The sequence below is a fragment of the Diabrotica undecimpunctata genome, chromosome 7 (assembly GCF_040954645.1).
Source record: "Diabrotica undecimpunctata isolate CICGRU chromosome 7, icDiaUnde3, whole genome shotgun sequence".
Classification (NCBI taxonomy): domain Eukaryota; kingdom Metazoa; phylum Arthropoda; class Insecta; order Coleoptera; family Chrysomelidae; genus Diabrotica; species Diabrotica undecimpunctata.
This window is the reverse complement of record NC_092809.1, coordinates 149829234-149849898: the sequence shown is the minus strand read 5'-3', so window position 1 is coordinate 149849898 and position 20665 is coordinate 149829234. Positions and strand designations below refer to the sequence as shown.

The following is a 20665-nucleotide window of genomic DNA, read 5'->3' as shown; positions in this document are numbered from 1 at the left end:
AAAGCAATAACTTTTGGATAGCGGCTTATATCTATATTATTATTAATGTTAAGGTTGATCTGCATTCTCGATTAATTTGTTTCTGATCCTAGAGATGGCTCTACTGCAGCATGCTGCTGTGGTAAATTTTTCAATTTAATTGTAAATTTCTACATGTTGACTCTGTAATATTTTCAAACCCTAACATAAATTGCAGTTTTCTATCATTATATCCATTAGCTAAGTTTTCAAGTTGTGTAAACAGTAATTTTATCAAATACGCTATAACATAAATGCTTACTAGTAGACCAAGTAAGCAAAGATATCTTTAACAACATCTTTATGTATAATACATTACTGCTCTGCTGTGTCAGTCGGAATATAATATACCAAATAAATCATATTATCTAACCAATTTTATCAACAAAGAAATTATGTAGGTACTTGCGGCTATATCTGTGAATATCGTATTACCATTAAATTCGTACATCATATTATATTACATTTTTGTTGATAGTTAAAAATTAAATGATCTGGTATTATGTAATATTTTAGTGGGAAATATCAGAAATGTTATGCGAACATGTCTTCCTTTTGGTCTGTTTATTGTTGTCTATTACTATCTCAGTCTTTATGGGTTAATAAATTTTGCTATGTCTTCCTCTTCGTTAATATTTCTATTTCTTATTTCGTGCTTCATTAGTCTTTTATATTCTCCTTGTTCTGGTTTTATTGGTCTGTTTATTGTTATAATTTTTCTTCTAATACTACTTACTTTTTCTTCATCTTTTTTCGTAAGACACATTACTTCCGCTCCGTATGCTATCATCGGTCTAATTGCTGCTCTATATATTTTTGTCTTTACTCCTTTAAATTAAACTAAAACCCAAATTTTGGGGACTCAAAATGGAGGTAGCATAAAAAAATTCAAAACCACCCCTCAGACAAATTCTGGGTACGCCACTGGTTATGCAAGGAACACTATTGTTTATAAATACTAAAATAAGTAACTAAAAATGCCTAAGTAGGTTTTTAAAACTAAATAGGTTTTTTATAGGTATATTACTTATAGACAGTAAATTTTATGATATCGTACATTCAAAATAAAAGTTGCAGTATCTACTATTCTGTAACTCTGTAAGTTTCAGCATGACCGGTTCAAAATTCAAACCGACAACATTCCTATTAAATTTTGTTATAATCTGCCAAAGCGTTGTACAAAGTAATTGATATGGCAACCCTGTTAGTATGACGTTTCGTTTGAAGCGTTTGGAAGCCAGACGTAATGCTATCTATCGATGATAATTACTACCATTGCTTCAGATGGAGCCATCTCCTACATTACAATTTGAAGGCGGCAGTTCAAGACATAATTCTTGTTTAACGAGATTTTTCATATGTTTAGGAAAAAATATTTAACGTTTTATTGCAAATATTTTTCACTTTTACTGTTTTATATTTGTTATTAAAAATTTTTTCAGTTTCTTACCGGTAACTTTATTATAAGCCAAAACATATTATTTTTTCCTATTTGGACAAAACCGTAAATTCAAAAATTTTCAAAAAATTCGTAAGTATTTCTTATAATTATATCTTGATGCTGTAAAAAAATTCACAAAATCCTATGTTTGGTTTTCCCGCTTTATACTTGGAAAAAAGTAGTTTTTTTGAGTTTTTTCAAAAACGAAAACATGAAGTTTGCTTAAAAGTTGTCAAAATACTTCTAGTTATCACATATACCTTCTCAAATTTTTTTAAATTTTTTGAATTTAGGGTTTGTCTTTTGGGGGGTGCAGATCAACCTTAAGTCTGGACTTAGGTATCGAGTAATTGCTCCAAAGACTTAATGGCTTCAAGATATTAGATTTTTCCATTAGATATGCAAAAACGACTTCTTCATTTATAGTATGTACATTTTATCATTGCTCCATTTTTGAAATAAATCGTAGACCAATTCATAGACTTTACCGGCAATAATTCACGAATAGCGGCTTTAGCAGTTTTCATAATCTCATCTGGAATCATTTTGGCTTCACTTTCACTGCTGATTTTCACTTCTTGGAATTGAAAAACGAAAAACAGTGAAAACACAGGACTCTTAAATGACAAGCGTTGTCATAATAAATTACAAGGTTGATGATATTGTCAAAGACCTTACCTAGCTATCCAAAATCGTCCCGAAAGTAGCTACTTTCGGTACGAGTTGTGTAAAATGGTCCATCGATTTAATAAATCATACCGATAGTTTTATTTTCGGAACGGGTGCAGAAAAATATGAATTATCCATTTATATAAAATATTTTTTAAATATTTCATTTAAATTACTTAGATAATACCATTGATTATAAACCACCCATATCATTGTGGGTGGTTTATATACAATGATAATACTTTATGTTCTGAAATAATTTATTATTCAGATCTATTCAATTTTTTTTATTTTTAAAGCCTGGTAATTTATTTGTATCACAATAGTACGTATAATTTTAGGAATCTGATCAAAATAAAAAGCTACAAGGCTTTATTCATGGAGGGCAAGAGACAGAGATAAATGAATTTCCTTGGATGGTGTTACTGGGTTACAGAAACAAATATGGAAGAACAAACTGGAATTGTGGAAGTACACTTATTAGTCACAGATATGTCTTGACAGCAGCACATTGTGTATCTGTCAACGCTGAAAGAATTGTTGGAAAACTGTAAGTATAACTTTATGTAGCTTATGGATCATTTATCATACGATATTAAAAGATAACATACATAAAAAATATAACAATAGGTAAAAAACAAAAAAATTGTTCATTCCACTATCCAATTAGTGGATGCTGGCGACAATTCTGGCATATTCCTTTCGGTCTTGTGTGGCTCTAAAGAGTGCATGGGCATCGAGGTTTGTCCAATCCCTTATGTTTTTAAGCCATGAGTATTTCTTTCTTCCGATGCCCCGTTTTCCTTCTATCCTCCCTTCCATAATAAGCTTTAAGAACTAGTACTTGGAATTTCGAAATATATGACTCAGATAAGCAGTTTTTGTTCTTTTTATTATTGGCAGCAATAAATACTCACACTCCAAAGGCCTCCAATCGGTTCATCACATTGTCCTTTATGGTCCAGGTTTCTACACCATATAGCAGTATGGAGTAAATGTAACATTTTACAAAGCGCTATCGAAGCGTTAAGTTAAGGCTGCTGTTGATTAGCAAAGTTCTCATATTATTAAATGCTGTTCTGGCTTGCTGAATCCTGCTACGTATTTCTATCTCTGGATCTAGATCTTCAGTTATCCAACTACCGAGATATCTGAACTTGGGGACCTTTTGGATGTTCTTATTGTTTACTCTTATATTTAATTGGTACAAATCTAAATGGCAGACGAGAAAAAGAAAATGGCCCTCAGTCCGGGGCACCCCTTAAATGGGGAGAGGGTGCGAAGAATCCCCCCGTCAACTACCCAAGAAAGTGCACAGAGAATACAAATATACGACCGAATAGTACGCATTGCTACCTGGAACGTACGCAGCTTATTTATGTCCGGGAAACTGGCAAACACTGAAGCCGAGATGGTAAGACTGAAGACTGAAGACCGAGACATCTTGGGTATGAGTGAAGTAAGATGGCCTGGATCAGGAATACAAAAAACAAAACATGGATACATATACTATTCAGGTGGAACCGACCCAGAACATTAATATGGAACTGCTATATTAGTGTCGAACAAAATTGCTCAATCAGTCATAGACTTCATCCCCCTAAATGATAGAGTAGCAATGTTGAAATTACAAACAACTCACAGAAAACTAAATATTATTCAGGTCTATGCTCCAACAAGTGACAAGTCAGACGAAGAAATCGAAAAATTTTATAACAACATAGATGAAATAATGAGACTGACAAAAAGAGGTGAGATAACGATGATCATGGGTGACTTTAACGCTAAAATTGGTCGTGGTGCGGAAGGAGACCACATAGGAGCATACGGTCTAGGTACCAGAAATAATAGAGGAGATAGACTTGTACAATTCTGCGTAGAAAACAATCTGTTAATTGCCAATACCTTCTTCAAACAACATCCTAGAAGGCTATACACATGGAAATCACCTGCAGACAGAAAAGACAGAATTGTTAGAAATCAAATTGACTTCATTTTGCTCAATAACACCTTTAAGAAGTACATACAATCTACGAAAACATACCCTGGAGCTGATATACATAGCGATCACAATCCAGTTATAATGGATTTTAGATTAAAAAGATTTCTCAAAGTCAAAAAGAAAACAGTGACAAAAAAATAGACATCTCACAACTGAAGAACCCTGAACAGAAAAAAGAAATAAGTATCAAGCTTGAGGAAGAAATAAAAACGATCGAAAACTTGGTACAGACAGACATTGAAGTAACATGGACTGCTCTAAAAACAAAAATAACAAAGATACAAGAAGAAGACATTGGGTTCACAAAACACAACAAAAAACAAGAATGGATAACGCAAGAGATCATGGACCTCAAAGACGTAAGACGAAAACATAAAACAAGCCCAATAGAATACAAGCGAATCAACAAAATCATTAGAAAAAAGTGCAGGGAGGCGAAAGAAAACTGGATGTCAACAAAATGCCTAGAAATCGAACAACTTCAGGAAAAATACGACACCTTTAATATCCATAAAAAAGTAAAAGAAATGACAGGTAGACACAAAAAGAGACAAGCAACAATATTAAAAAATGATAATAACGAAATAATTATGGGTACAGAAGACAAACTAGAGAGATGGAAAGAATACATACAAACTCTTTTTGACGACGATAGACCTTGTTCTCCACCATCCACAGACAATCTAATAAATGAAAAAGGCCCAGAAATAACCAAAGAAGAAGTGATTCATGCAGTAAGATGGAATCTTACTTACAGTTAAGATGGATATCTCAGAAAGATGGAAAAGTCACTGGTCCAGACAATATCAATGTCGAAATACTTAAACTAATTGCAGATAACGAAAGTAAAAGCCTAGATTTAATAACAGCACTATTCAATAAGATATATGACACAGGTAAAATACCAACAGACTGGCTAAAATTAACATTCGTAGCATTGCTAACATGCGTAACATGCGATGATTATCGAATATTAAGCTTGATGTCTCATGTCCTTAAAACTTTTCTCAGAATTATCCATACACGAATTTACAAGAAGTGCGAGTTCCAGATGAGTGACACTCAATTCGGATTTCGAAACAAATTGGGAACACGAGAGGCTCTTTTTGCTTTAAATGTGTTAACGCAACGATGCAGAGACATGAATGTAGATGTATATGCATGTTTTATTGACTATCGAAAAGCATTTGACTGCGTTAACCATCAAAAGATGATCGAAATTCTGAGAACAACTGGAGTTGACGAACAAGACTTGCGAATTATCTCAGAACTATACTGGCACCAAACGGCAACAATTGAAATAGAGCACACAACATCCGAAGACATACAAATCCGACGAGGAGTGAGACAGGGTTGCGTCTTATCACCGCTACTCTTTAATTTGTATTCGGAGTCTATATTCAGAGAAGCATTAGACGAGGTCCAAGGCGGAATTAAGATTAACGGAATCAGCATAGACAACATCAGATATGCTGATGATACCGTCTTAATAGCAAGCAACGCACAAGAACTACAAAATATAATAAATGCGGTAGTTCACCACAGCGAAATGTTCGGTTTACATCTAAACGTTTCCAAAACTAAAACTTTAGTATTTTCAAAGACACCAATAAACGTACAGGTGTATGCCAAGGGTCAAATAATAGAACAGGTAAATTCCATAAAATATTTGGGAACAAATATCAATAGTCAGTGTAATCCAAAAAAAGAAATCCTATCAAGAATCGAACAAGCAAGGAAAACATTCATGAGCATTAAAACATTTTTTACAAGATCAGACCTTAGTCTACAGCTTAGAATCCGAATGATCAGATGTTACGTTTTTTCTGTCTTACTGTATGGCTGTGAAAGTTGGACAATGGACTCTGAAATAGAAAAAAGAATAGATGCCTTTGAGATGTATATATACAGACGAATGTTGAGGATTCCATGGGTACAAAGAGTTACTAATGTTGAGGTACTTCGTCGCATGTGTAAACAAAAAGAATTACTAAAAATAATCAAAGAGAGGAAAATGCAATACTTGGGTCATGTGCTGAGAGGCGAAAGATATGAATTACTTCAAGTTATACTGGAAGGAAAAGTACAGGGCAAAAGATCAGTAGGAAGACGCCAGAACTCGTGGCTGAAAGACCTTAGGAGATGGTTCGACCGCTCATCCGCAGAGATCTTTCGCGCAGCAGTTTCCAAAACTACAATTGCCATTTGGATCGCCAACCTTCGAAAGGAGACGGCGCAATGAGAAGAAGAAGAATTTAATTGCATATTTCGTGTTCTGCCATTACCTTCGTCTTGACTATATTAATCTTCAAGCCCAGTCGTTCTCCTTCAGTGTTTATTCTATCTATTAGTGGTTGTAGCACTTCTTGGCTATCAGCTATTATGACTGTATCATCAGCATAGCGAAGATTACTAATAGTATATCCGTTAATTTTGATTCCATCTTTAGTGTCACTTAAGGCTCTCTCGAAAATCGTTTAAGAGTAAAGATTAAAAAGCAGGGGTGACAGAACACAACCCTGTCGCTCAAATAGTGTCCCCAACGTTTAGAGTTTTTTGTAAACCGATAGCATCACTGTAAGTCGTTTATGTATTTTGTTATTATTATTTGTATTTGTAACTATTTATGGCGAAATAATAATAAATATGTAATGTTTCTCCCTAAACCAAGTGGTAGTATAATTTCCTTTAAAAAGATTCTAACCTAATTCTTTTAATGTATTTTTTAGGAAAGAAAAGCCTATCTTTTTATCCAGCAGGAAGATTCTTGTAAGCGGCGTCCAATTTAAATAGCTTAGGAACCTTCTTGTGTTGTTTTGTCCAGAAAATTCATGTAAGTACTTTTTGATATCTCTTTTTGTAGTTACACCTTTCCAGTCCCTTTTTTATTCACTCACTCATGACCCAGCTCTCCAACCAAACCAAGAGTAGGCGTTCGTAAACGTTCGGGATTGTTTTGCTTACCCTTTCTCGAGCCCAGCAATTTCTGTCTCTAGTTTTCAACCCTCTATACTTAATACCCTATTTGGTAGGCAATATAACTGCTACACGTTTGTTACCAGATTTGTCATGTCATGTCTTTTCTTGAAAAAGTTCTTTGACTTCCCACTCCAATTTTTGAATATCATGTTCCGGAACTGCTGTAAAGAGTTTGGGAAATAAAGTGTCTCCTTGTCAGATTCCTCTTTTAATTTTTATACATTTTGTATCTTGGTGTAGTCTTACAATCATGGATGTAATATTGTATATATTTGCGATCAGTTTGGAGTATTGATAATACATGTGACTTTCCTCCAACTCTCTAATTACGCTGTTTATTTCTATCGTATCGAAAGCTTTCCGAAAGTCTACACAGACCAGGAGCAACAGTCGGTTGTATTCGATGGATTTTTCTATAATTTATTTTATACAGTATTTTACATTATTTTATACAGGTTGTTAGTGCCAAAGTTTTTCGTAAAACCTGCCTGCTCCCTAGGTTGGTAAAAATCTAATTTCATTTCCAGTCTATTTATTATTATTCTTGTGAAAAAGTTCTAGAGGTGGTCTAACAGGCTTATGGGTCGGTGATTTGCGAGGTATGTTGTGTGGCTCTTTTTGTGTAATAAAATAGTAAGTCTACTGTGCCATCTTGTAGGTTCATGAGGATAAATATTATAATATGATAATTAATTAGATCCTGTTCTGAAGCTATTTTCTTGTGGCATTTTAAAGTAATTACTATTTAAATGGGAATAAGCCACAATTAAAGGTTAAAGTACGTTTACTGATGTCAATAAACTTACTTCAACCTTTAATTGCGGCTTATTTCCATTTAAATAGTAATTAATTAAATCCTATAACTACAACCAATATTTTTTTTTAATTTTAAATACAAACAGAATAAGGACTTCAGTAAAGAAATAATTGATTGTTAACACATAAACTAATTTTTTAGTATATATATCAAGTTAGGTGCACACCACAAAACTAAAGAAGGAGAACACTGCGATACAAATAGATATTGTAATAATGGACCAGTAATTACTGGGATTAGCGGCATAGCGATACATGAACGTTATGACCCTAATAATGCTAGTAGTCCCAATGATATAGCTGTTATAAGGCTAAGTGATAGGATTAAATATACAGGTAAGAAAACTTTTCTTTATACAGATTTAATATATTTTATTTTACTATGAATGTCGTTAAGTTCCCCACGTGATATTTTAAAATTTGTCCAAAATTTAAATGACGGTTCTTTTCAAAATTCTTTTATAATGTTAGTCTATTAATGTTCCATTTATTTCGTCGTTCGTTCTTAATCCCATTCTCCCCAAAGTCCATAATCTATATCTTTCTTATATATTTTACCTTTCTTAAAATTTTTCATTTCCTTCCCTTTAGAATTTTTTAAACTGGCATGCTTTGGCTTTTATACAGGCGTTGTAGTACTTTTTCTACATAGGAAAATGCTGAGACCAACCGAAAAGATGTTACCGGGACCTCACGGGTAGCATCAGAAAATAGCGGTTCTTCACATCGATTCACTAGTCTCGATCAATTATTTTCTAGTCATCGTATATTTACTCTAAGTATGTTAAAATTAAAACTGCATGAAAAGTATCTAATTATTTAAATATAGATATTAAATAAGAAGTGAAAAAGTTAAAACAATATCTATCAATAAAAGATTATATTTTTTATTTGAATTACCGTATCTCGACGACGAGGTCATTGGCAGTAATGATAATATTATACAATACTATCATCATAGACGGCTATTCACAGACGCTCTGAACGTGGAAATAAATCTTTCCTGTCTTGGGAAGCAACTCTAACATGGCTTCGTATGGACGCAAATAACGACATCTGATAATACATCCGTAAACCAATTTTTCGAAACCAAATTCAGATTTATGCTTTAATCTGTACCTTCTAAGAATTGCAAGGCAAAACAGACGTTGATAAAGATGTTATTAGAGACATGAGGAATCTAAAATTGCATTCCACTACATATCTCCTCAAATTGGTTTCTAGTACTCATATAGAGTATACCGGAATAAAAGGAAAAAGCCAGTTAAGATTTGATTTCACGTATAGTGCGTCTGTATATCCGCTTATACGTATTTCACCCTAAAAAGGATCACCAGAGACTGCTATTCATATATGAGTACTATACTTTGTCTCAAAGTGACTAGTCTGTACAGGGTAAGATATGCAATGCTAACCTTATGGAAATTTCGCCAAGACGTTGCCAGTTTTATGCAGTGAGCGATGGCGTTCTCTATTGTCTATCTTTCAAAATAAATGGAATAAACCAGGAGTTCTCAACAAGTCCTCACATACAATTTTATGTAATTTACAAATATCGTTTGCTAATAATTTTACATAATACTATACATTATTTGTTTCTAATAGTAATTTATCAACTATTATCTTTTATTAGTAGCAGTAGTATAATAAAATGTGCTTTAAATAAACATTTGTGTCAAAGTTTAAAATAATACCGGTAATTTCTACTAAATGCCAAATTTAAAATGTTATTTATGTCACTGCGGTGCTAATTACTGCCATAATGTGTAAGGAATTTGTAATTTTGGTTGATATCAACTGCAAATACTTCCTTCTAAGTTATTCAGTAATTAAGAAGTAATAAGAGTAATTCTTGTACAGAATATGATTAAAAGCTTGATACATCCAGGGCCTTAATTAGTCTTTATTTGTTCTGTACCATCTTGGATGTACTGTTACTGTTTTGTTATTGTTATTATTTGTTGGTGGCTGTTGTTATATATGAGACCGAATTTTTACCGCAAAATGGAGGAAATTGATCATTGGAAACGTGGAAAAGCTCTGAAACTTCCAGAGAAGCAGATACTAATGAAAATGATTAATTATCATCTTAATCAGGATAACAACGATTCTGTATCAAGTGTAATTAGGAAAGTGTCAGAAAAGAGTGGTGTTTGCGAAAAGACTGTTTCGCATAAGACAGGAATATTCATCACCTGCTGGATTACAATCTTCAAAGAGTAGGCCCAAGAAGCGAAAGACTACCTAAAATGCGAGTTACTTGATGTAGTCAAGGCCTTCAAAGCAAGGTATGACAGGTACATAATGAATATATTGCCAAAAATCACAATCTAAAGATTCTGAGTCTCCCACCCTATCACTGTGAACTCTATTCTATCGAAATGGTTTGGAGTAAAGTGAAACGGTATAAAGCTGGACGCAACGCGAATTTTAAAGAAGCTGAAATGCGAAATTTAATCACAGCAGCCTACCAGGTCATTACGCCAGAGAAATAGAAAACTACGTAAACCACGTAATAGCAACAGAAAAAAAAAATGTGGAAAATTGACAATTTGTTGGATGATATCGAACCAATTATTATAAATATAAATAACGGAGATAGTGATGACAGTGACGATAATAATGATAATGATGATAGTGAAGCAGCAACTAAATGTGACAACGATTGTCAGAAAAAGGAATTAAATATAATGGTGTAATTTTGGCGGTAAAATGTGTATATAAAAAACTATGATCGTTTGAAAATATATTCGAAACTCTGAAAGAGGCAAGAATTATTCCAAGGAAACTCTTCTTCAGACTATAGAAGATGTTAAAAGTAGAAGGTACTCTGCATATGCGGCTAGTAAATTTCTCTAAATACTCTACTCGATCACATTAACTGAAGAATAGGTAAAAAGTCAGCGTCATATGGCCGTGATACAGCACTTTCTGGGACGAAAATAAATTGGTTCATTGTTTAACTGCTATGAAAAAGTATGGGTTTGGTCTCTCACGAATGGTAGTAATACATTTAGTGGGCAAATACGTTGTAACCTCTGAAACCTTTTTTGGATGGTGCTAGATAGGTCACCAATTGAGACACTGCAGACGGCAGCCAGATGGTTGGTGGAGAGCGAGTCGTGGGTTCGAAACTAGCTTTTGGAACCAGGAATGGGTCCAACGGACGAAATAAGTAAAGATAGGATAAGAGATATTGGAAAAGATACAAAAATAAACAAAAAGATAGATGGGTAAAATTACCAAAGATAAGATAAGATAGGGAACAGGGCGCCACTTAATTTTTTGGGGTTTAAGGAGAAAATTAAGAAACCTTAGAAAAGAAAAGAAATAAAGAAAGATATTTTGGTTCTGAGACCAAATATAAGGAAAGATCTCAACAGTTAGTTATTTAATAAACTTGGTTAACACTCTGCATAAACAAATAATAAGTATATTAGGTATTATACCTACTTACCTACGAAACTTAATCAGCCTAATCTTTCTTCTCGTCGAAAGTATAATAATAATTTAATATAATAAGTAAATATACAGAGTTATGGTTATATCAGGAAATTTGTTAGGAGTCGACAAATAAAATTCATTCATAAAAAAAAAACAATATATTCAACGACAAAATGATATCGGTAGCTGAATGTACACACAAGATAAAAATACACCATCAACTATGAAATGGGGTTATATATATAAAAATAAGCAGTAATATAATTAGAAAATACCTTTACAAAGATATATAATACAATTATGCACAAATAAAGTTTTGGCGCATCTCGAGATATTACAGCAAAAAAAATTAATAAAAATTATAACAAACACAAAAGATAACAAAAATTAACCAAATCTAAATTTACAAAAATACAAAAAGGTTACTGAAATGAAAACATAAAAATTTAACCAAACCGCACTTGGTTAAATCGATTAGCTATCTCGCACTATTATTTAATGATAAACTGAGACTTAAATGTTCATAATTATTACTTATTGAAATTTCTTAGTAGCTGATGGAATTTGGTTCGTAACAAAAAAATATAGAATGTTTTTTTAAATTGAATGCAAAATTCAGTAGCTACTCTCAACTACAGGTGAAGACATGAATGAACTTTGAATCGCCCAGATGATTGCAGATAATATGATACCATACCATATTACTCGCCCAGATAAGTGGAGATACTAAGATTATGGTAACTTACAGTAATTCCTGACGACTGCTGCATTAATTCACTGAAGTTAATACTATACTTGTATTAAACACTGAATTTAATTAACATTAAAGGTACTTTATAACTATATTTAATCTAATCTATTGTAAGATAAAAAAACTCAAATAAACAAAAGTGTATACACACTTATAAAGAAAATGCACAGATATGGTAAGGTATCAGATACGATAATATGAGCGAAGAGTCTCACGAGAAATAACTCTTTACTTAACGAGTGCCCACCCAGAAGTAACTTGGTTTCTCTCAAACTTTACCAAACTACCTCTAAAAAAGAAGAAGAGATATCTCCTACTCAGAAATCATGGGACAGTATCCATTTCTTAAAAGATAGAATTCTAACGACATCGGAAAGTTCGAGATAATTAACGGTAATAGTAATTGGACGTGATAAAATATAAATCTTCTAGATTGGGTCTTTACAGAAAAATTACTATTCGAGCCTTCGGAATATGTACAAATCTATCATAAAGGACCCGCCTTCACCGAAAAGCATTAGTTCCTTTCATACTCCGGATTAGGACGGAAAGGATTAAAAACCTTTCGGACGCAGGGAAATTCCGTGCACTCAATAAAATTTTGAAGATGGTAAACCGAACATGAGCGTATCATCACGGGGGTAAAAGGAATAAAAGCAATTAATATTTTAATTATATAAAAAAATATTACAACGTTAAAGAGGATCAACTGAATACTCCGTTTCAAAATGGACTTCCTGAAAAAGACTGGCTTTTTTCTTTGTGAAACGTTATAATCTATCCGTTAAAAAGCCGGAAAATGTTGAGATAGCAAGAAGAAAGAGTGTTGACTGTTTTATAATATATAATATAGGCAACGATAATAAATAATTATCGTTGCCTTAAATAAAAACCCTCGTATATCACAAAAACTAAACTTTACAGGAGAGAGTAAAACTGGTCAGCCACCTTGAAATAGAATGCTTAATAAAATTTTATAAAACACTAAAGTAATATTACATTTAGCATAAATATACTAAAATTTCATGTGTAAATTGTTATTATCACTTTAAACCAGTGAAAGACAAGGTTATCCATTTAAGTCCATTTATATTTACGTGGTTTCCTTACAATTGGTATTTTATATGCAAGATTTTCTTTCATATGCATAGGCATCAAAGAAGAAAATTAATAATTGTCGCTAAATAGATTGTTAAAAATAAATAATAATTAATTATTGATTATTATTGAATCAGTTATTCATTTGATAGTGATATGTGTATTATAAGTATCAACATTATAACAATAAATGTTTTTGAAAGAAAGATTTAGGAAAATAGAAATAAACAATATAGAAACGCAAAGATTTATTTATATCAAGATACAATATTTTAAAATACATGAGGCACGGAAGGTACTACTACATACGGAAGGTACTAAAATAGCCCTAATAACTGATTACCAACCTCTAAATTGGTTGCAAAGCTTAAAATCTTCTACAAAAAGGTTGACAAGATGAGCACTATTGGTCCAAGGCTATGACTTAACCAACGATTATCTGCCCGGCAAACGTAACATAGTAGCCGATACATTTTCCAGAACACTATGTGAACACAATGATGTAGTGTCCTGTGTGATATGTGAAGTGCAAATTTCCATCGGTCCGCAGATGAGACCAGGGTAAAACAATTGAATGACCCAGATGTTGCAAATATACTCCAATCATGCGAAGACTCAACTTTGAATGAATATGTAAAATAAACAGATCGTGGATACTTTCTCACACAAGGAATATTCTAACGTTACTTGTCGGAAGAAGACGAAGAAGAGGCTCAGTTATTAGTACCCACACATAATCGTAAAGCCATTATAAAGGAATATCATTATGAGACAACTACTGACTATTATGGCATTGAACGTACTTTGAGAAGAATTGCCCAAAAATTCTTCTTTCCAGGCATGCGCCGTTTTGTTGCTGAATATATTAATAAATGCCCAGATTGTCAATGATATAAGGCCTCTAGCCAGAAACTAGGTATACTATTACAACTCTCTATGCGCAACGTTTCGATATGCTTGCCATCGACTTATTTGGACCATTACCTGAAGGATCAAGAGATGAACGTTGGATTTTGGTAGTCGAAGACACATGTACGAAGTGGATGAAGATAATTGTCACACAGCTAAATTCTACCCGTAGAGGACCCTATAGAATTAAGCAGGAGGGAGTGGACACCCCTAATGCTCTTCGTGTGATTCACGTATCTGCTCTGAAATCCGTTAACCTCAATTATGTTGAAGCTGTCAAGCTTGTAGCGCCAAGACGAAGACGAGGACGCCTATGAAAGTATGAGGGATAAAATATCCATTTGCATCTAGTAGATGTCAAGTGGTCAAATGTGTTTATTTGATCCAAGAAATGCTTCGTATCTGATACAAAAACTTAGATAAAATACATACGGTATTGTATTTGTTAGTTAGTTTTAAGAGAGTTGAGTTTTAACCTTCAATAAAGAAACACACATATTTATCAACGATTATAAATTTCTTGTAACAAAAGCCCTAGAGATTACTGAGAAAAAGTTAATTTATGATATAACATTTATTTGTCCATCGTTATGATTTTCTTTTAAAACTCAAAAATCCCCGAGAGAAATACATGCTTTAATATATTTTTGTCACTCAACTTGTGGCAGGAAATTCGAGTATTTTAGAGGTTAATTAACGACAGTTTATTAGTATAACACAGTGATCGATTTTGTTTGCGAAATTTCTGAGTCGCAAAAGGTTCACGTAGTAAAAAAGTGCTTTGGTAATTCGGAACCTTCTCGCTGGTGTAACTTTATTAACTGCTTCGATATTTAATTACTGGGCAGATCGTTTTCTAACACGAAGAAGGAATAACACAGTTTTCAGCAATTATATTTTATTAAATAATAAACTAGCTTTGGAATAATTACTGGACTACATACCGTAATAGGTTCAGTATTAATTACTCGACTACAGTTAACTATTTTACTCAAATCTGGACATATCAGCAATTTGGCAAGTACTTTCCAATTTTACTGCAGGCAAAATCATTTAAAATCGTGTAATTTGCATTCCACGCAAAAGAGAGACCTTAATTAATATTTAATTTTATAGACACCCCTATTGCCCTTGGCGTGTTTCACATATCCGCGTTTACACACCATAACCATTATGTTAAAGCTCCAACACCTGCAGTGCCAAGACGAAGGCAAAGACGCCCTAGCAAAAAAACCTGCATATTCTGCTGGTACCTACAGTCTCCCCCTGGCATCTAACGAGCTCGATGTCAGGGTAACGCCTATGGAGTATACGATGATCTATAGAAAATGTCACACCGAGAGTGCAGTACGGCTAATATAGGAATGCACAATTGCCGGATTTCACGCCTTGTGCTTGGCCATACAAACAGGTCCAAGTGGTAGTCACAGAACCGTACCCAGATCTCTACGCCGGGCTCTGTTATTTATTATAAAATAATATATTGATAAAATAATTGCCTTCAAGTAGCCAAATAAGAAGCATGAATTTGAATAAAAAGACCTTAAGTTTTTAGCGAGAATTTTATTATAAAAATGTATACTTTATTAAACTAACAAATGTATTTTAAATTACATTTCTTGATAGCTATAAATATACCGGGTGGAACCTCCGGTAACTCGATTTCCGTGCACCCAGCCCAATATCCAAGAAAAACTTTTTCTTTTGTAAATAGGTGAAAAATTATCAGGAACGGGAATATCGAAAAAGCTTTGCACATTTTTTAATCCCGGCGATGTTATTAAAAAAACAAGTTGCGCACTTGAATTACTGCGAAATTTTAACACCTACTATGAAATTTTTTTTTGTGGAAATCTGAAGTGCAGTTTTTGTCCTTGTTAAAACATAATGCATTCTCGCATTTTTTACACACAACATAAGTTTACCTAGTTCCTTGGCATAGCAACCTGGTAGTTTTCAGCGAAACCTTGTGTTATTCCATATGGGATAATGGTTTTCCTTGTCCACACTTGACCAGATGAGCAGGTATAAGGTTTATAGTGTAAGTTATTTAAAATTATATTATATTTATACTTTATTAAACTAACAAATATATTTTAAATTACATTTCTTGATAGCTATAAATATACAGAGTGGAACCTCCGGGAACTCGATTTCCGTGCACCCAGCCCAAAATCCGAAAAGCCCATACTCTAATTGGACTGGTAAATGCATTTTATTGGTTATACAGTGTAAAATAATTAAGGTTACTCACAGATATTCAATTAATTATACTAAAGTCGTCCTCTACATCCGAGATGTCGGATTCGCTTTCGCTACTCTCCCCTGCGTTCGCGTGTATTATCAATTGGTCTACGTCATCTTGCAGGTTGTCCGCAGTCCACATCTCAGTTTCTGTTTTCTTAACAACATGAGTGACATAATTGCGCCAATTTTGCTCTGTGATGCGTGCGAAACCGTCGTCGATAAACTGGCGTACCTCGTCGTTTTTAAAAGTGGTATTATGGGTACCTACCTATCGCTTAACTTGGCTCCACACCATTTCTATAGGATTCAATTCGCAGTGATATGGAGGAAGCCTTAAAATATAAACATTATGTTGTGAAGCATACTGATCAAGATAATACTTATCGTATTGATCTTTAAAAGCACGCGCTACTTCTAATAGCTCGGATTTCAAATAACACGCCTCGAAAAAAATGTCTTTTTCCACTAGCCATTCCTTGATTGCAGCTTTATTACAGGAATTGTTAGGGAATCTCTCTTTACGGGAGTGGTACGATGCATTGTCCATTACAATGACATTCCTGCGACCATTATTTGGTAAATTTGATATTAATGTCTCCTTAAACCACGACTCAAAATATGCGGCATCCATTTCATCGTGATAGTCGCCATCATTTTTCTTTGCCAGAAAAACACGCTGTGTGCCAGGAAGAAAACCTCCTGAAAAACCTGCATGCAATAAAACATATCATGGACCTCGTTTAGTAGGTGCTTTTAAGCCAGTACTTAAACCTTTGAGAAAAGCATCACGACTGTTTTGTATCGTAGTATCGCACCATTCGTAATTTATAGATTGGCCAACATTAATCCACGATTCGTCCAAATATATGATATTGCAATGGTCTTTTCGCAAACGTCGTATAGTTCTCAAATAATTATGGCGCCAATGAATAATATCCTCTCGCTCCACCATGATGCTTCTTCGGCCACGTTTCTTATAAACAAATCCAATATCTTTCAGAAGTCTGTATAAAGTAAAAAAAGACAACGGCTGTATATTCTTATTACCTTGTATGAAGTTATGTATATGCTTTAAGAATGGCGGCAAATTTTTCATGAAAAATTCACAATGAACAATTCTCCGTAGAATACTTCTTACACCCTCGTCATATGTGAATATTCTAGAATTTGATTGACACACTCGTTTTTTATGTTTTTTTGGCGATTTCAACGTTCCACTCTGTTCTTTTTCTTTTTTGAAATTGTAAATGCTTCTTTTGCTAACACCAGTCATCAACGAAGTACGTCTTACAGCGGCACTTACATTAAGTTGTTCCGTATTTTGTAAAAAACACAACACATTTAACACTACGAGTTTAGCGCAACCGTTAAATAATTCACCGGATTTAAACTTATGGGACTCCATTCTCTCTGTTGAAACTCGGACTAAATTTTGAAGTTTAGTTTCGTTTTCCAAAAGCACTTTCACCCCCTATCCATCCTTAGGATATGTAGGGGGTGAAATAGGGCAAGCTTGGAGTTTATCAAATACTAATTATGACAAACAAGTTTATGGCCATATTTAGGTAATTATGTTAATGATGGTAATTTGTAGCAGAAGTTTTACAAAAGAAATGAAGACCTATTTATAGAAACAACATAACTACTGTATTTTTAATATTTTACATACAATAGAAAAAATCTAATTTCTATGAAAGAATTGGAAATTTGAATATTATATATAATATCTATAAATAATATCATTTCCAAGTTTCCAAATTCTTTCCTAGAAATTATGTAGGTTTTTTCTATTTTATGTCAAACATTAAAACTACAGTTATTGTATTTTGTTCTTGTAAAGAGGTGTTCAAATGTTACTCTTATGAATATGATTCAATTGTATATCTTATGTTGACGTTTTAGATGCAAAATTCATAGTTTTTGTTGTCAATAACTCATCAATGCCTTTTTATTCTACTGTATACGTATACATGATACAAAATATTTTACTCGTACTGCCGGTAGATGCATTTTATCCAAGCTGGTCCTGTGAGACAATGAGCAATCAACAGCTGGAGAAAACCGACAACCCTGCGCGTTTATTCTCCATAAGAAAAGCATTGCCGTATCTTACCCGTACTGCACTCTCAGTGTGACATTTTCTTTATCGTCAAACCTCTACCTTGAAGAAAGGGAAGTGTGTGTATACATTTTTTAATGTATACAGACTGCGGTAAACACAAACAGTATCAATTAGTTAGTCTTAAGAAATTGTCGTTTTAGCATCAATAAATGCACATCTATTTGTCCATCGTTATGATTTTTTTGTAAAACCCGAAAATCACTAAGAATTAACTAAGTGCATGCTATAGTTGAGTTTTTATTTCTAGAATTTATTAGACCAATTTGTCTTCCTGAACCAAACGAAGGCTCTTCTATAAACGAAGAACTTACAGTTGCTGGTTGGGGTGCAACGGAATACGGCTCGGATTATCCAGATGTCAAACTCAAGGTTAAAATTCCTTTCGTCAAGAGAGATGACTGTCTAAATGGTTATAAATCAGCAAGAATTAACATACCAGGGCTAAGTGACTCTCAAATATGCGTCGGTGGAAATAAAGGAAAGGATTCTTGTAGTGGTAAATATATACAAATAATAATAAAAAAATATAAATAAAAATAATATTTTATAGAAAATTTCTAAATATTTTATATTATTAAATTAGTCGCTTGTATTATTTTTTTGTTATAAATCTCACTGCTATTTCTTGTGTTTCTTTAAAGTTGGTTAAGCCTAGCTTGCCTTTTTTCCTCTACTGCAGTTCTGCATTCATCATCATACCATTCCGCATTTCTTTGCCTTTTGGATTTTCCGACAGTTTCCTCTTCTGACTCCGTTATAATTGTTTTTAATTGTCTCCATTCCTTCTTTGCAGTATCTTCCTCTCTAGTTCGGTTGAGTTTTATTTGGAGAGCATTTCTGTATTCTTGTCTCTTTGTTGCGCTTTTAAATCCTTCGACATTCCATTTTTTTATTTGAATATTTTTCCTTTTTGCTACTGTCGCTATTTTCTGCCGTAATTTTGCCCCTACAAGATAGTGATCTGAGTCAGAGTTCGCCCCGCGATACGTTCTGACATTAGTTATGTCTGTTGCCCATCTTTTTGAGATGAGTATATGGTCAATTTGATTGGCTTCGTTAGTTCCTGGTATTTTCCATGTTCCTTTATGGATATCTTTTCTCTGGATTCTGGAAATTAGTACTGACAACTACGTTATTATTTACTGCTGCGAACTGTGCCACCCTGAGTCCATTTTGACTGGTTTCAGTGTGCAAACTGTGTTTCCCAAATATATTTGCTAAAGTTTCTTCTTTCCCCAGTTTAGCATTAAAATCGCCTAACGTTATAACAGCATCGTGTCTTTGGATTTTATCACATACATCCTGTAGTTCTCCGTAGAATCTTTCAACGTCTTCTTCATCAGCCTCTTCCGTCGGTGCATATACATTAACCATTGTCACGTTATGAAATTTACCTTTAAATCTTATGGTGCAAATTCTATCTGATATTGGTGTAAATGCGATAATGACTTTCCGCAGTTTTTTAGTTACCATAAACCCTACTCTTCTTTCACCTTGTCTCATTTAATTTCCGGAGTAGTATAGTGAGAATTTATTCTTATGAATTTCTCCCTGGCTCTTCCATCTGATTTCCTGCAGTGCCAATATTTCAACTCCGTATTTTTCAAGTTCTTCTGCCATACTTATCATAGCTCCTGCCTTTAAGAAAGTTGGCACGTTCCAGGTTCCAAATTTTAAATCCATAATCATGTCCATTTTTCTGTGCTGAGTTCGTCGTTGTGAGATCCGTCCGTTTGTTTCATTAGCCATTGTATTCGCAACAATTGAGTTCTACAAGGAAGGGTTGTTAACCCTTCGCTCAACCCCCTTTTCATCGGAGGACCAAGGCTCCCTTCTTCGTCTGCCCTGACCCCACCATCCACTGGGGTTGGTTACCCAGTCTCCAGTGGGGTTGCTCAGGTTACCGGTGTGTACCAGCTTGGAGGTGAAGATAGGAATTGAGTAGGAGAGGCTAAGTGATGCCAACAGAATACGACATCATGTATTGCGCTTCACTACCCCTTTACACACCAACTCGTTACAGTAGTATAACTTAATGTCATTTGGGAAATGCACAATGTTTTTAAAAAAATTGTTGGCATACTGCGACTTTTGTTCCATCCCATTCAATAAAATATTTAAATGTTTAATTTCTTCTTTTTTCAGTGCCTGTTCGCCTTCTTTTAATTG

General features: G+C 33.8%; 1 protein-coding gene across 1 annotated transcript in view; it reads left to right on the top strand.

Annotated features, from left to right (window-relative positions):
- Positions 1-20665, top strand: part of LOC140446035 (phenoloxidase-activating factor 1-like) — a 75348-nt gene that overhangs the window by 52849 nt on the left and 1834 nt on the right. The window contains exons 3-5 of the mRNA XM_072538538.1: positions 2470-2678; positions 8068-8261; positions 18744-18992. Coding sequence (XP_072394639.1) covers positions 2470-2678; positions 8068-8261; positions 18744-18992 — 652 coding nt within the window. The remainder of the gene's footprint in view (positions 1-2469; positions 2679-8067; positions 8262-18743; positions 18993-20665) is intronic.